The 17,450-nt window shown below is 34.2% G+C and overlaps 2 protein-coding genes across 2 annotated transcripts; both read left to right on the plus strand.

Annotated features, from left to right (window-relative positions):
• Positions 1–10,535: 10,535 nt before the first annotated feature.
• LOC130631767 (cilia- and flagella-associated protein 161-like) lies at positions 10,536–16,836 on the plus strand. The gene is made up of 8 exons (XM_057444424.1): positions 10,536–10,610; positions 10,681–10,770; positions 14,029–14,228; positions 14,707–14,791; positions 15,138–15,238; positions 15,817–15,874; positions 16,301–16,374; positions 16,659–16,836. The coding sequence occupies exons 1-8, from the start codon at positions 10,542–10,544 to the stop codon at positions 16,765–16,767; spliced, it is 786 nt and encodes a 261-aa protein (XP_057300407.1). The 5' UTR covers positions 10,536–10,541; the 3' UTR covers positions 16,768–16,836.
• Positions 10,822–13,902, plus strand: LOC130631667 (uncharacterized). Its single transcript, XM_057444416.1, has 2 exons — positions 10,822–12,012; positions 12,085–13,902. Exons 1-2 carry the CDS (start codon positions 11,566–11,568, stop codon positions 13,165–13,167), a joined length of 1,530 nt encoding a protein of 509 aa, XP_057300399.1. The 5' UTR covers positions 10,822–11,565; the 3' UTR covers positions 13,168–13,902.
• Positions 16,837–17,450: the final 614 nt, after the last annotated feature.

Raw genomic sequence — 17,450 nt, forward strand, 5'->3', positions numbered from 1 at the left:
AGTCAATAAAGGAAGTAACTCTCTAAACTTTTTCCAAGCAGAACCTATCCTGCAAGTAACACTTCTTCCAACACCCCCTTCACTGCCCAACATATCACCTAAGTAACAGAAGTTGTTAACTATCTCTAACGAGCCACTGTTGTACATCATTAAAGCTGGAAATACTTCATTCTTTATAATCTCACCTTTGCAACGCTTGCATACAAACTGTATGCCAGCTCTTAACCTTCCACTAATACTACTGCACTTCTTATGTACCCAATGCTTGCAAGTCTGACAAAAAATTGAGTTACTACCAACCCCTTTCCTGCAAACTCCACAAGGCCACTTTCCAACTACAAGGTCACACTTGGCTGCAATGCTACTTATCATGACTTTAGACTTTGCTGTGTTTACCTTCAGCCCTTTCTCTTCTAGTCCTTTCTTCCACTTCTCAAACTTTTCAACTAATTCTTCCATCGACTCTGCTATGAGAACCAAATCATCTGCATACAATAACTCCCATGGGCAACCTGTTCTGAACTCCATCGACAGCGCTTCTAAGACTAGAATAAACAACAAAGGACTAAGTACAGAACCCTGATGTACACCAACATTTACACTAAATTCATCACTAAGTGAATCGTTAATCCTGACACGACTTCTAGCATTGCTGTACATAGACTGAACCATCGTAACTAGCCACTCATCCACACCTAATTTTCTCATAGCCCACCAAATAACTTTACGTGGCACTCTATCAAAAGCTTTCTCTAAATCTACAAAGGCAAAATAGAGATTCTTTCTCTTTCCTAAATACTTTTCCTGAAGCTGTCTGAGTAAAAATATTGCATCTGTAGTGCCACGCCCTGGAACAAAACCAAATTGCATCTTATCTATATCAATTCTTTCTCTAAGTAACTTATCAATCACTCTTTCAATAACTTTCATTACTTGATCAACCAACTTCAAACCTCTATAGTTACCCCTTTCTAATGCATCACCCTTGCCCTTGAAACAATTCACTATTACACTCGACTGCCACTCACTCCAAATAGCACCATCCTTTATAATCTGGTTAGCAAGACTTGTAATAAGCTCAACTCCAATATATCCAGATGCTTTTACCATCTCTGCAACAATACCTGATACTCCTGCAGCCTTGCCAATCTTCATTTTCCTAATAGCCTCCACTACCCATTCTGTCTTGATCTGCATGGCTGGCCCTTCTACGACATCATCATCAGACAAATTATCCTCGTCCCAATCAAACTCAGTGTTAAGCAACCTCTGATAATGATTCTTCCAAGCTACCCTTTTCTCCTCCTCTGTGCTAGCCAAAACACCTTCATCATTACGTATACACTTCTCACCTACAATATCTTGATTAGTCTTCTTCATTTGCTTTGCTATCTTAAATACCTCATTGCGCTGGTCTTCCCTTCTTAACACATCTGCAAATCTGTTTCTCTCTGCTTCTGATTTTGCCTTATACACTGCTGTACGAGCCTGACGCTTAGCTTCTAAGTAAATATTTTTACTACCACCTGACTTCCACTCTTTCCAAAGTTTCCTCTTTTCCTTTATACACTGGTCAACCTCATTATTCCACCACCAGGTCTGTCTATGTCTAGCTGGTCCTTTCGTCCACCCACAGGTATCATCAGAAGCTTCTAGAAGACAATTCTTCAAAGTAGTCCAAGTACTTTCAACATTGTCACTATCACATTGACTATTGTAGGCTAACTGCTGAACTTTTGCACTAAATTGTCTTCCTACAATCTCTTCCTTCAGCTTCCAGACTTTTCGACGGGGCCTGTACTTTCTCTTGGCTTCTCTGACACTCTTCAAGATAATATCACAAACCAGCAACCTATGCTGGGAAACACACTCTTCCCCCGATATAACTTTCACGTCCTTCACCACTTTCTTGTCTGACTTTCTAACCAAAAAGTAATCTATCTGTGTCTTACAACCACCTGACTCATATGTTATCAGCCTACTCTGTCTCTTACTGAATGATGTGTTGCAAACCACCATGTCTGTTGCCATTCCAAACTCAAGCAATCTCTCCCCTTCCTTATTTCTGCTCCCAAATCCATAGCCTTCATGCACACCTCTATAACCTTCAGATGACTTCCCAACATGACCATTAAAGTCGCCGCCCACCATGACAAGTTCAGTGTCTCCAAACTTTGATGTGACTGCTATTAACTCATCATAAAACTTATCTTTATCTTCCTCACTGAGTCCACACTGTGGAGCATAAACTGACAGAAAAGTGACAATCCTATTACCTATCAAAAACTTTATCACTATAATATGACTATTAACACGCATAACATCTATTACTTTTTCTACCCACTTCTCTGCAACGAATATGCCAACTCCTCCATATCCATCACTATTACCAATCCAAAAAAGCTTATACCTTGCCCTCCTACCTTCCACAAATCTCACTGAAGCTCCTCTCCACCTAACTTCCTGAACACAACACATATCAACAGATCTACGTTCTAACATTTCAACTACTTCACCTGCTCTACCTCTCAGAGTACCAACATTTACACTAGCCATCCTCAACCTAGTGTTATCTACCTTGTGATGTGATAGCTGGGTAACGGTCTGACGATGCTCACATCTGACATCTGTCCTACCGTGCGCGACACCTTCACTCCTTAGAGTTCCAGCCCCGTTTACGCAGTTTGTCTGATTAACTATTCTTACGGCCATTAATAAAGAGTTTTGGCATTGTTTTACAGCTGGATGCCCTTCCTAGCGCCAACCGTTCACAGACCGGACTGGGTGTTTTTTAAAGTGACACCATCACTATGTGGCATTTCATGGGACTTCCACAATCGCCCCTTTAAACTAAGGTATGGTGGAGGACGTTCAACTCCTCTCTTGTCTCTTAAGGAGACCCTTCACCTATTTCATACTTTTAAAATAACAAAACCATTGTGGTCGGTCTTGAGGCAACTTTTTCTCGCTAAAGTTATTCTTGTCACTTAAAATGATGAAAAACAAAAAAAATATATAAAATCTTATGGTTTTAGTGCTTGCCATGCGATCTTTTTATAGGAAGATCTAAATGTAAAATCTTTTTACGGATCATAATACATTTCATAATGCATTTTTTTCAAGTGATATTAATCAAGATATGGTCAACATGGCGGATGGTTTTTAACAATCTTTAAAAGTTTTAATTGGGGAACTGTTTTATCTAAAAACGGTTAAATTTGAAATATTAAAATTTAGAAACAGAAGTGTTAAAGTTTGCAAGGGACTGCTTGGTGACCTAAATTGTGTTGAAGTCAGACATATTATATAAATACGGCAATATAATAGGTATGGGCACAATATAACTATGGGCACAATAAAAACAGATTGCAAAGTGTTTGTTGATAACCTGGCAGTCATTGGAAAATAATCAACTCAGCATGCCAGTTTTTTGCAAATTACAAGAAATACTTATTCTCAGCCAAAAACTGAGTTCTTCAAATATGTTTCTCACTAACAGATCCCTAACGAATATAAGATGCTTGTATTTATGTCAGAGCAAAAAAAGAACACAACCTATTGGGATTATTGATTGAAACCAGGATGTGGGCAATTCAACAGAAGATGGACCAAACTAAACTTATTGTATTGGCATACACGGAAAGTTATGATAGAATGCATAGATGAGCACAGATGGGTATATTTGTCACCCATATAGAAAGAACATGTGAGAGAGCTGGAGATGAGACATGCTATCAAGATAAATGATAATGTTGGAAAAGTAAAGATCAATGGAGAAAAATTGTTAAAAAGTTATAAGACGTTTGTCATTGACATTTCCCAGAAGGAAATATCCACTCATAAGAAGCTGCGATTGTATAATTTTGATGATTGGGAAAGGAAAACGTATCTTACAGACTTGAAACCAAGAGATGCAATAAGGGTACTGCAAGTGAAGCTCAATATAAAGGATGCAAAATCAAATAACAAGCATTTGAAAAAGGCAATTTAATTTTTATGTTCCAGGCCAATAAGAGCAATAAATCAATCACCCAAGATTACAATAATACAATAATTTAAACTGAGCGAGCAATCTGAATAAATAGAATAAGATTATAAACACATATTTTATCACAAAGTCTTTTATTTATTTTATTTTATCTTTTTTTTATATTTTGGTTCTTTTTTACTGTAAATAATAAGAAAGAGAACATTGATTTCTATGTGAGATGAATTGATATTGCTTAGGCAGAAAAAATTTTTTTGGAATTGGGGGAGCAATTAATGGTTCAGCTAGTTTCTCATTTCTCAGAATTGGAAGAGCCTTTAAACAAGAGCAATTGCTCTTCCGTTATAGATAGGCCTGTTGTTTCGTAGCTTTGGAAAATTAGTACTAATTTGATCCCAGGTGGTCCCTAGTTACACACACAGAAAATGACATCAGTTATTTCCACTTGTTTCTAACTGTTTCTGTTACTCTTTGTAATTATGTAATATTTAAATAGCTGATAAACAAATTAGATGTTATCGAATTTTCGCATTCTTGAGAAGAAAAAAAACTTTTGCTTTGAAAGGCCAATTTTTTGTCTCATTTAGTATTTTCAGTTACAGGCAACTTTTTGTAGTATTTCACCGTTTCACAGTATAAGTTCAGGCTTTCTCAGGAGAGGCGTGCGATCACATGTGCATACCTTGGCACAGGCCTAAATCGTTTCAGGCGTTTTATTAATACCACGCCTGAAAAATAAATATTGAGTTTTCAAAACCAACCTAAAAATCCATTTTGTAGCGTTCGATGGTAGCCCTCGAAATAATTTTTGGGGACTTGTTTGACAAAACGTCGGACACTTTCAGATCTTAGAATTATTGAATAGTCCTAGTCCTTCAGTCTTTTTCTGGAAAGGCGTGCGATGCACACGCCTTGGCACACGCCTAAATCGTTTCAGGCATGTGATTAATCGCACACCTGACAAATAAATATTGAGTTATTCAAAATCAACCTTTAAAATCCATTTTGTAGCGTGTGATGGCAGCCCTCGAAAGAATTTTTGGAAACTCGTCAGACAAAACGTCTGATAGATTTCCGTCATGGTCGGACACTTTTAGATCTCAGAAATTAGTGAATAGTCCTGGTCCTTTTAATCCGCGAGCAAGCCTATTCATAGCCAACCTGACCATCCTAGCTAATTCACCGACTCCTGACTTAGTTAAATGTACTATGTAGACATAAATCACTTTTGCTTGGCCCCTTCGTCGTTGGTAACCAGGTCTTACACAAGAAAACCAGCCATGCAGTTCTTAACTAATGCGGAGGTGAACGCTGACAGAGCACGGATGAAGCAAGTCTGCAAAACTGCACTTATAGGCGGAATAGACATTTTATCATGGATTTAATTGTCGATAATTTTTTCAGGTCCGAATTTAATGGATTTTTTCTTTATCCCTGTAAAAACGAAAACCACATGCGGTGTAAATTTTTTTGAAGTTTTACTGGTCTGGACTGGTCCTTTCAATCCACGAGCAAGCCTATTCATAGCCAACTGAATTGATTTAATTGTAGATAATTTCTTTACAAAACAATGGGAAACCATAGCATAACCTTTCGACCTTTAAAAACGAAACCCGCGTGCGGTTCTTTTTTCTGTATAAATTTTGTTAAAATGTAGCTGAACTTTCTGAACGAATTTTGAAGTTTTATTTAAGCCATGTGGTAAAGAATTTTTTTTAATTTGAAAACAAAGCATATTTTTGCCTCCTCGCTTGTGATGACCTGAAAAATAAACAATAAATATAAAAATGACAGTATAGTCATGCATACTATTTCGGACATGTAGAAAAGGAAGTTAAGATTGAGAGAGTTGCTATACCAGTAGACGCCCAATCATTGTGTTTGGGGTTCACGATTTAAAACGTCCCCCACTTTTCTACCGCAAAATAAATTCGCATCAAAAATTAACCTTGGAGCACGTATCGCACACCTAACATCCTTTGCACGTGCCTTTTACATCGCACATGTTACTCGATTTACACATGTGAATCATCGTACACCTACTTAAATATTGCTGCAAAAACCTAAAGTTGTTCGTTCATTCTCTGTATCAAAAAAGAAAGTATACAGAGTGAATTTATTAAGGCTTTGACCATGGACGTTGTGAATATTTCGCATTTTCTGAAAAAATACAATTTTCTGAATAAATAAATGAAAATTTAGTATGTTATTGCCAATAATCCAACTTAAAACATATTTGAATGATTTGTAACTTTTCTTTTCAAAATATTTCACAAAAAAATTAATTGACTTTTCTTCATGGTCAAAGTTTACTTCAATTTTTCAATTTATTTAAACAATGGTTAGCTGAAACTGTGAACTTGTGTATATAAGAGATTAGCTTCAGAACAAAGAAAGAATGGAGGAAAGTGTTATGAAAAGCAGGCCTTTAAATAGACCATCAATTCAAAATTATTGCAGAGAAATATGGCAAAGTGACCAGGGTTTTAAGCTCGTAATATAAATGTATTCTAACAGCGGTAGTCTTTAATTATACTTTGCAGCTACTTATGGGACAAATGCTATTAAAAGTATGAAATTACAAGAAAAAAAAACAAGGACACATTTTGTCACAATATTAGTGTCGAAATTTATTATTTCCCATTTTCTGAGATAAATTTTGTATAACAGTAATGCTTGCAGACATTCTGTTAAGGTTAAATATATGACCTTTAGGAACGGAAGCTGTTATCAAGTAAACAATCTATCTTATCTATTTAATAAGACCTTCAGCTGGATTGTTTAAAATAGTTTCATATCACTTGTGGGGAAATTATATTATTGTGAAAAAATGTCAATTTTTATGCCACTTTTTTGCCAGTGGTTGAATTAATATATTTCTTCTTTTATTTATCTTAAAAAAAATATTTTTTATAAAGTAATGTTTTTTTTAAATATCCTTTATAAATGACTTGCAAATGGTTTATAAAAGTTAAAAAGTTTGCGTATTTTTGCGCATGCGTGAGCATTTCTGTAGGTAAAAAATACAAACAACAGACAAGGGGTTGTTGACAAACAGTTTTCGTCTCCGTTAACGGCAAATTGGTTGCTAGACTTGGACCCCTCTCCCCCAGCCCCTTAACGGCAAGCCCATTTCCCCTAAGTTAGTTTTTGTCTCTGTTAACGACAAATTTGCCGTTAAATAGAATTTTGCTCCCCTCTGTGCTTTACGGAACAATTTTTGTGGAGACTTACAGTACAGTCCAGATGTAAGCGTACGTGTACGCTCAACTTGCAAAAATAATTGCTTTCATTAAAAAAAACAATAGGATAGCGAGTTCCTTTCAAATTGCGCGAAAATAATTGCTTCGTGTTAAAAACAAAAGCATAGCGAGAAACATTGTTTAAAAACAATACTCTGCGCGAGAATAAATTAAACGCGACGGCCATTGAATTTTAATTTTTTTTAACAACGAAACTAATTATAGTAACGCGATTTTAATCTGATATATTTAAAATCACAAGCTCTTACTTTCAAAATGCGATCTAAAAAAACATTTCTATTGCAGTTTTTCGTTTTTAAACTTTTAAAATGCAATCTAAAAAAAAATTTCTATCGCCGTTTTTTGTTTTAAAACTTTTAAAATGCGATCTAAAAAAGCTTTTCTATAGCTGTTTTCCGTTTTAAAACTTTTATAATGCGATCTAAAATTACATTTCTATCGCCGTTTTTCGTTTTAAATCTTTTAAAATGCATTTTAAAAAACATTTCTATCGCCGTTTTTCGTTTTTAAACTTTTAAAATGCGATCTAAAAAAACATTTCTATCGCCGTTTTTCGTTTTAAAACTTTTAAAATGCGATCTAAAAAAAAATATCTATCGCCGATTTCCGTTTTAAAACTTTTATAATGCGATCTAAAATTACATTTCTATCGCTGTTTTCCGTTTTAAAACTTTTATAATGCGATCTAAAATTACATTTCTATCGCCGTTTTTCGTTTTAAATCTTTTAAAATGCATTTTAAAAAACATTTCTATCGCCGTTTTTCGTTTTTAAACTTTTAAAATGCGATCTAAAAAAACATTTCTATCGCCGTTTTTCGTTTTAAAACTTTTAAAATGCGATCTAAAAAAAAATATCTATCGCCGATTTCCGTTTTAAAACTTTTATAATGCGATCTAAAATTACATTTCTATCGCTGTTTTTCGTTTTAAAACTTTTAAAATGCGATCTAAAAAACATTTCTATCGCCGTTTTTCGTTTTTAAACTTTTAAAATGCGATTTAAAAAACATTTCTATCGCCGTTTTTCGTTTTTAAACTTTAAAATGCATTTTAAAAAACATTTTTATCGCCGTTTTTCGTTTTTAAACTTTTAAAATGCGATCTAAAAAAACATTTCTATCGCCGTTTTTCGTTTTTAAAGTTTTAAAATGCAATCTAAAAAAATTTTCAATCTTTGTTAAATAAAATAATTTCTATCGCGTAAAGGCTTTATTTTACCCGCGCAACCAACAATGCCTTCTCGCTAGTCTATTTAGTTTTCACGCAAAACCTTTGTTTAATAAAAATATTAAACAATGGCTCTTCGTGTCACATTGATAGAGTTGATAACATTTGCAATTATGCTATTGGGAATAGTTATGTTAACACTATTTAACAATAGTTACGCGCAGTTATAATAAGCTATTTTTTCTTCAATAATCTTTTGTTTATTACGCGCAAGTTAATGACTTACAAGACTCGCAAGATAATTAATAAGAACAAAAGACAAACAACTACCGCCTCCGAGAAAAAGGTGTGAAACTTGAGCGTACGCGTACGCTTACATCTGGACTGTACTGTATATGAACACAAGATACATTTTTTAACAACAAATTCTAGATTATGGCAGATTTTTACTGTCGAAACATTTTCTAATTTGTTGAATTTTTTTCATTTTCCCTAAAAGAAACAAAAAAGGTGAGAAAGTGAAATTCATGCCAATTTGCCTTTAACAGAGACGAAAACTGTTTGTCGACAGCCTCCAACACTCTAACGAGGGTGCCAATAAGCCGCATACGCCGTATAGAGTCCGGGCGTTTTCGCGCGAGTTAGGCGTTTTGAAACAAATTCAAGTATTCGGCCAAAAAAACCCGCATAGGCCCGAACAATGCCCCAAAAAAAAACAGACACTAATATATGATTCAAAAAAACTATAAAAATTAAAATAAATTTACTATGTCGTAGCGAAGTTCTTAGAAGAACTGTTTTTGATGGTTTTTGAAAAAGTTTACTTTATAAATAACTTATATATAAACTTTATTAACTCCTTTCTCTTCAAGCGCCTTCTTCCCAACCATCGTCCGCATGGTTTGTTACAAGGAACTGCATTTCGGGAATGTTCTGGGCGAGTTCGGGAAAGTGCGGGCGGTTTCGGGGGACAACCGCCAATTTTATTTGAAAAGTAGCCCGGGCGTTTGCGGCTTATCGGCACCCTCTTCCCCCCTAAGTGGTAATGTTTTTAAAATGCCCCCTAATGTTCATAAAATGAAATCAAAACAACTACGTCAAATTTAAAAAAGCTTTCCACTTTCTTGTTTTCGTTTGAAAATGTGGAGTAACAGAAGCATTAAATATATATCATCACATATAGCTAGCTAGCTAGCTACATATCATCATAAAAAGAAAGTTCAAATTTTTAGATACGCTAGCTACTTCATTATAGACGTGACACATCATCTCTAATATCTATTATTTATTTCTTAATATAATAGGAATGATATTCTGATATTTATAAACAAAATTTGGAGGAGACGTGCTCTCAAATTTTATTTTTTTTAGAAGAAGCAAAAGATACCCTCGTCAGCATGTTGTCGAAGTAATGGTACCATTTTGGACCTTCTATTTGACATATTTGCTTATTTATTTTTTTCTTCGGTTTTTAAAACTTCTAAGCAACTCAAAATCCTAAGCCCCTGAGATCTCGTCGCAGACATAAACACAAAAACGTTACTAGGGCGATTATGGTACGGATGTAAACAAACAAATATGGCACATGCGTTGTTCATAATGAGAAAACCTTTCATGTAGCACTCATTGAGATTCAAGTTCTATTTCTGATTTAAACGATATATATACATGTTAAATTCATTTATAAGCAATAAGTTTTACTCTATTACTGTATAAGCAATAGGTTTTACTACACTGTTCTATCTTTATCAATTTTCATTTTATTTAACCTTAATCTATTTAGCTATATATATTTTAGTTAAATTGTAATTATTTTAAGTATATTTATTTATTTTATAAGCATAGAACAGCATTTAGAATATGCACGCTTTTTATAGCAATTAGTAGAGCCTGAAATAAGGCTCCAACGCTTTAAAAACAACAATATTGAGCATTGGCTGTTCTTAATTTGGAGCAAATCTATTATAGCTGAGCTACTTAAAATCGTTCGAATAGCTATTATAGCAAATAATGTAAACCTAACTAATAAACAACTGAAGTCAAAACCTTCATTCAATGTATGTTTTACGAGTGAGAGTATTTTCTTCAGGGTATAAAGTGACACTTATTTTTTAGGTAAAAATGAGTGTAAGAACATATAATCCTTCAGTTCGTGTTGGAAACTGGATTGAAGATCTTTGCTTAGAAGAAGTAATATTGTCTATAACTACTGCTATTATATCTTAGCTGTGAAATGGAAATAATTTTAATTTTTTTGTAGGACCTCCTTAAAGACTTTGTAGAGAAGGAAGAAAATGGCGATCTATTAATCTATAAGGCCAATAACTTAGCTTCTAAGTTACTTCAGTATGTAAGTCTTTTGTTTGGATTCTTTCAAGTATTAAATCATATGATACTGGCAAATAGATTATAAATTATAACATATTAGTGAGGGCCACTATGTAATTTCGTGTGCACATGTGTGTTAAAAGTGATTTTTTGATTTAAAGTTGTTCCTTAGGTCCCAAATTACCAAAAAAATATGGGTGGCAAAATTTTTTGTCCCATCGGACCAAATTAGATGACGTCATCACTTTTACAGTCAGCAAAAAAATAATTTCACATTTATATGTCATATTATATATTGTTGGAAAAAGGAGATCGAGTGGATCAAAAAAAATGTAAGAACCATGTCTTCAAAACGTAACGTTCGAAAGATATTACTATTCAAACTTTGTACAAATTACAGACCGGTAATTTACTGACCCAGCACAAAAATGACGATAACCTGCTCAATAGCGAAGTTTTTTTGTTGAATTTTAGTATGGTATTGGGTCACCCTAATGTCTTTCTGTTTGATCAAAATTTATTGTTCAAATCACTTCAAGGGATAATTTACAGACCAGTAATTTACAGACCAAAGCACGTGTTTAGTTGTTTACTTTAGTTTTGAAAAGCAAGTAGCGAATTTCACTTAGACATTTTGTATGTATTAGTATCAGTATAATAACAAGTTTTGTTTTATAATTGTTCGATTTCATGGACATAGACATAGAATTCGAATGTTCTATTTCTAGAAAACATTCTATTGTTCAATTTCATAGCTAGACTGTTTAATTTCGAAGTGTTAGTGAAGTGTAATGTGAAGTTTATAGTATAGACATACATGCATAATAATAAAATGATAAAAAAAAGGATAAAAGGAACAAAATCGATATGGGTACCGTTAAAAAAAGTGAAAATAGTAACTTTCAAAGATCTTGGAAAATCTATCAAAAAGAGAGTAGGGGATAAAGTTATACAACTCAAAGAGGAAAAAACGCTACTATCAAGATTTTTAATCACTGCACGGAAAAGTCCCGAGTTGGATTTGGAGCACTGTATTGGCAACTTTGAGTTTTCTGTTGTACCAAAGGCCTTGTTCAGTGCTGATGGAATTCCATTGGCTTGTTTAGACAAATTAAAATTGATTCACGGTATAGAGGAATTAGCCAGCAAAGGACAAACGACCAATGGTTTATCTGGAGAAGTCGAAACAAACAAAGTAATCATTATAGATGGAATGGCTGTTGTGAATCAAACTCCAAAAACACCGGCAGTTAAAACATGCAAGGTATGTATTCAATTTATCACTATCTTACGTAATTTTCTGACGCACTTGTGAAATACTCTGTTAATTTTTTAGGATTTCGCATCAGCTTTCACAGAACGTGTACTACAAATTTCAAGAGGATGTGATGAAATACGATTGGTATTTGATTGCTATATAGAAAACTCCTTGAAAGCACGGACAAGAAAGCATCGTACATCTGTTAATGAAGTTCGATACAAAGTATCAGACAACAGCAATATTTCATCCATTAGTCTCAAGCAATTTCTTTCCCACATTGATACAAAGCAAGCTTTAACCATCTACCTGGCAAAGAAAGTGATGGAGGCTCTTTCATCATTGCATATTCGGTATATAGTGACTTATGATACTAAAATGGAATCAAATTTTGTTGATTGCAGAATACACGACCACGAAGAAGCTGACACAGCACTTATATATAATGCTATGGATGTTGCACAGCAATCTCCTTTGACCAGTTGTATTGTTTACTCTCCGGATACTGACGTGTTTCTACTGCTAATTTACTACTATGAGATGTTACCAATAAATACCATTTTTAGAACAGGGCGAGTTTCTACTCTACGTGATATTGATATTCGTAATTGCTTTGAAGCCCTTGGTGCAGTACACGCGAAAGCTATTCTTGGTTTTCATACGTTCACAGGGTGTGACCAAACTGGGCGTTTCAACAAGAAATCGAAGTCTGCTTGGCTGAAGATTTATTTACAGGCAGATAATGAGGTGGTTCTGGCATTATCGACACTTGGAAGTACTGTCGAACTTCCTAATCTGGAAACACTGGAAAGCTTAGAACGTTTCGTGGTTTCGATGTATAAGGGGAATAAATGTCCTGCAGACGTGGTATCACTATCTCAATTGCGCTGGAATTTATTCTCCAAATTCCAGTGTGATGCTGATATGTTGCCACCAACATTAGCTGCATTGAAGTACAAAATATTCAGGTGTCACTTCATTTCAATGGTTTTACGAAGCTCGCATATCCTCATTCAACAACTTCCGAATGCAGTCAATTATGGTTGGGATACAGATGAAGTCGGTAACTTATCCCCCATAATGACTGATGAACTTCCTGCACCGTTGGCACTCATCGAGTTAAGTTCTTGTAATTGCAAAACAAGTTGCATATCCAACTGATGTAAATGCCGTAAAAATGGTTTTTTGTGCACTGACATGTGTAAATGTACGACGTGTCAAAACAGTGGTGGCGCAAGCGATGAATCCGAGTCAGATGAATATAGTTCTAGTGATGATGAGTGAATGAAACATTGTACAAGCATTGCTGAAGTTGTTTTTTGTCATTATTTTCAGCAATTTTTTTAACTTTGTGAAATTGCCAGAAAGAAAGTAAACAACTAAACACGTGCTTTGGTCTGTAAATTACTGGTCTGTAAATTATCCCTTGAAGTGATTTGAACAATAAATTTTGATCAAACAGAAAGACATTAGGGTGACCCAATACCATACTAAAATTCAACAAAAAAACTTTGCTATTGAGCAGGTTATAGTCATTTTTGTGCTGGGTCAGTAAATTACCGGTCTGTAATTTGTACAAAGTTTGAATAGTAATATCTTTCGAACGTTACGTTTTGAAGACATGGTTCTTACATTTGTTTTGTACCACTCGATGTCCTCTTTCCAACGATATATAATATGACATATAAATGTGAAATTATTTTTTTGCTGACTGTAAAAGTGATGACGTCATCTAATTTGGTCCGATGGGACAAAAAATTTTGCCACCCATATTTTTTTGGTAATTTGGGACCTAAGAAACAACTTTAAATCAAAAAATCACTTTTAACACACATGTGCACACGAAGCTTTATATCAGAACATAGCAGTCCTCACTATATCTGAAGTTTTTAATAAATTTTAATAGAAAAATCTATGGAATACTGTACCACGGTTTGTTATTTACTTTGATGCCCTAGTCCGGATTTGATATGAATGGATTTCTTTAAACCCATATTTCATTGAATTTCTTTTTACGATCAGGTTGAGCTCAGCAAGCCAAAGAATGGTAATATCTGTTTTGGTGACATCATTTGTTTGTATAACCCTAGAACAGAAGCTAATTTGTCAATAAATTTATCAAACAGTCGCTTACACGAAGCAAACAGTGTGTCAGCACCATGTGGAGTATCAGCATCGAAAATCCTAAATCCGTGTTTTAGAAATGCCTTCGTTATAACCAGGTAAGCTTACAAAGAGGTAAATATGGTTAGACACACCAGGTATTTAGTGATTCACATATAGATATGGTAACTCTTACTGATTTTTTAGCAAAAAGTTTTTTCCAGGAGGCAAAAGGACTGAATCGGACACTCTCGCATCAACTAATTTATTCATACATAAGCAAGAATTGATTTTTTATAATTTTGACATATCCCTAGATTCTATCACTTGCGCTCTGCGTAATAGAAATTATGGAGTGACAAAACATTTTCTCTTTTTACCCAATGATTTTTCATTTAAAAAAAGTCAATGTAAACAACAAAAATGACATTAAATGCTGATTTTGACAATTTGACACGTTTAAACCAATATTTTCATTAAATGCTAATTTGTGAAATATGAACAAAAATATTAAAAACGTAAATAACTTTTCTTCTCTTTGCATTCCTCTAAGAAGAAGTCTATAGTTTTGTAGTTTTTAATATCTTTCGCTTATAGTTGTGATGGTGTCAGTCAAGTAGGAGACTTTCTGACATATGGACAACAATTTCTTCTTACCACCTTACCAGGGATTGGAGGAGAGGTAGGCAGCTATGTAATAACAGATAAACGGTAGGACTTTTCAGGATCGAAATCTTTTGCGATTTTTAGACAATTTTGGCGAAAATAAATGTCACTGGAAGAATCAGATAGGATCTAAATTATCAGAACAATGCACATAACAACAAAAATTACAAACTATTTATCACATGTTTTATTGATGTCACGATCTAGTTAAATCTTTTTTAGCTTTTGAACTATAAATATCGCGAGAATCTGCTCTTCCCCTAATTTCAAAAACACGAAATCAAAAATATACAACAACCAATACCTTTAACGTTTGAAATGTAATGCAAATAATAAGTTTTAATTTTATTTAATGACCATAGCTCAAATTATCAAGTGATGTTGCCACTTTTATGAAAAATGCCAAGAAATCTCGTTTACAAGAAGTCTCTCTTACCAGTACAATATCTTATTTATGTCACTGGTAAGTTTTTTGTTCATATCAGGTAACTTAAAGCAATTTTTACCAGTTAGGAGAATTATTAAGATGAACGCATTTTATACGTACACTCTTTCATGCAGAGTGCATTTTTCTTCAACTTTGATCTCCTTACGCTATTTCAGCCTCATAATATTTTTGGTACGCTGTTGGCCAATTTTGTGTATGTTCGTACCTTTATACGCAGGATAGAATTTCCCCTATTTTTTTGTATAAAGAAGAACTTATGTTTCTCCAGTTGTTCTACATGAGCCGATAAATGTTTTTTGTATTACCAAGTATACATACCAGTAAGGTTTTTAATTATCAGGACCAAAATTTTTTATTTTGCAGACAACCTGTATGACGTCATTACTGGTACCGTTGACGTCATTTTTCAATTTTTTCACACATTGTTGTATCGTTGTGACAAGTTTCAACTCATAGACTTATTCAAATTTTTGGCTTGGTCAGTTGCTTAGCAGTTTCTTTGTCTCGCTCCAAATATCAGTCTCAGCCCATCGCAACTCGGTTGTTCTTTTCCAACAAACTGTGCATCTGTTTATATAGCATTTTCACTTCAGGCAAATTCTTCATTTCGACCCACAGCAGAGATTCGAAAGCGAAGGCACACCTGTACCAGTAAGTGGAAATGGTTTCTTGCTTAAAGCAATCGTACGCCACGCGTCATTGGCTTGCTTATTATACCCTTCTGAACCTCTGTAGTACTTCTTTTTTCTAGGTCATTTTTGTTAGCTAGTGACACCTTGTTTGCTCCTTTTTTCAGCTCCCCATTGTTTTTTGTACAGTAGACTTTTTTATCTTGAACTCGCGTGGATCATTCCTCCAGGCATTTACAACTGCCACGAGCGTGATTTGTACCCCTGGTTTCTTATCATAGTGGTCCGCAAATAAACCCTTACTGCTTGTAAGCCTTGATAAAACAGTTCTGTGTTAAAGTTTTTGTTGGATTTGGACGATTTTTCAAATTGTAGGATATAGAATTATGCGATAGTTCTATTGAATTGTTTTACACAACTCCAACGATATCTTTTACTCTATTTTCAGGCGAATGAGAAAATAATGTTTAATCACTGCAAGACAAACCAGAGACTTTGTGCGCTACAAGAATACGGTTTTAGGTTAGTTAATTGTTACCATAATAGGATAAACTGATTTTTGTGAACATTAAATACTGTGGAATTAACTATATTCTATTAAATGTATCAATATTTTTCTTTTTTCCACTTTCATGTCTCGAATATTGCATTATATTTCCTCATTCAAAATGAAATCGAGCGTTTTCGTAATTACTCTGTCTCGATAAAGTTTAGTCTCTTAAAAGTTTGAGATTTTAAAGTGACACATATAAAACGAGTTATCTCTCCAATAAACGGAAACTTTCAGCCCAGTCCTCTATATTTAGAACCACGTTTGGACGGGAGCATGAAGTAGCTGGACACACCTTTCTTAATTCTCATAAAGCAGAAAAAGAGGAAAATCACTGGGTGATGGTTGAGCAGGAAAATGATTAAGTGATAAGCTTGTGTATTTTTTTAAAACCAAAATTGTTGTTATTAATATATATTTTTACAAACTTTAAATTCAATTATACTGCATATACTTGTCACAGCTTGAAAATATACAATCTAAATAAGAGATGCAATACTTTTCCATCAAAGAATTATTTATACCTATGTAAAATTGAAGTAAACGAGACATTAACCCTGTTATACCTGGGCTGTTTCTGACTCTAAAGGGGATAGGACATAAAGTGCTTGCGCGATATAAATCATTTTATTTAAGTTGTCAAACTTGCAGTTGCAGAATGTCTTATTACAAACCCATTCCACGTAACAAATTAAGTTGGTGACGTCATTAGAATCAGAAATGACGTCAGAAAGGAAAAGTTTTAGCACTTAATCACATGCGCAACAAAAGTTACGTTTAGAAAACACGGGTACTTTGGGCCCCCTCCCAGGTATAAAAGGGGATTTTGATCAGACAGCTCGCCACAATTGATTCAGGCGTGTCCTGGCCAGCTCTGAATGTTCAGAAGCTTCTATTTTTATTTCTGTTTGCCGAGTGGTATCCGTGTTATGTATTTATTCATCACATTTAAATGTCATAAACCAAACTTTATTCTGACAATAATTGGATCTATTTTACCTTACTCTCGTAATAGAAAAAATGTATTTTATTCAATATTTTTTTTCAT

This window comes from Hydractinia symbiolongicarpus, chromosome 1 (assembly GCF_029227915.1).
Source record: "Hydractinia symbiolongicarpus strain clone_291-10 chromosome 1, HSymV2.1, whole genome shotgun sequence".
Lineage (NCBI taxonomy): Eukaryota > Metazoa > Cnidaria > Hydrozoa > Anthoathecata > Hydractiniidae > Hydractinia > Hydractinia symbiolongicarpus.

What these genes read in the sequence shown, in the direction of transcription:
- LOC130631767 (XM_057444424.1), top strand. Translation starts at nt 10,542, where the DNA reads ATGAGTGTAAGAACATATAATCCTTCAGTTCGTGTTGGAAACTGGATT. An exon ending in ATATCTTATTTATGTCACTG is followed by an intron (nt 15,239 to 15,816) that starts GTAAGTTTTTTG and finishes TTTTCACTTCAG; the next exon opens with GCAAATTCTTCATTTCGACC. An exon ending in CTACAAGAATACGGTTTTAG is followed by an intron (nt 16,375 to 16,658) that starts GTTAGTTAATTG and finishes CTCTATATTTAG; the next exon opens with AACCACGTTTGGACGGGAGC.
- LOC130631667 (XM_057444416.1), top strand. Translation starts at nt 11,566, where the DNA reads ATGCATAATAATAAAATGATAAAAAAAAGGATAAAAGGAACAAAATCG. An exon ending in CGGCAGTTAAAACATGCAAG is followed by an intron (nt 12,013 to 12,084) that starts GTATGTATTCAA and finishes TTAATTTTTTAG; the next exon opens with GATTTCGCATCAGCTTTCAC.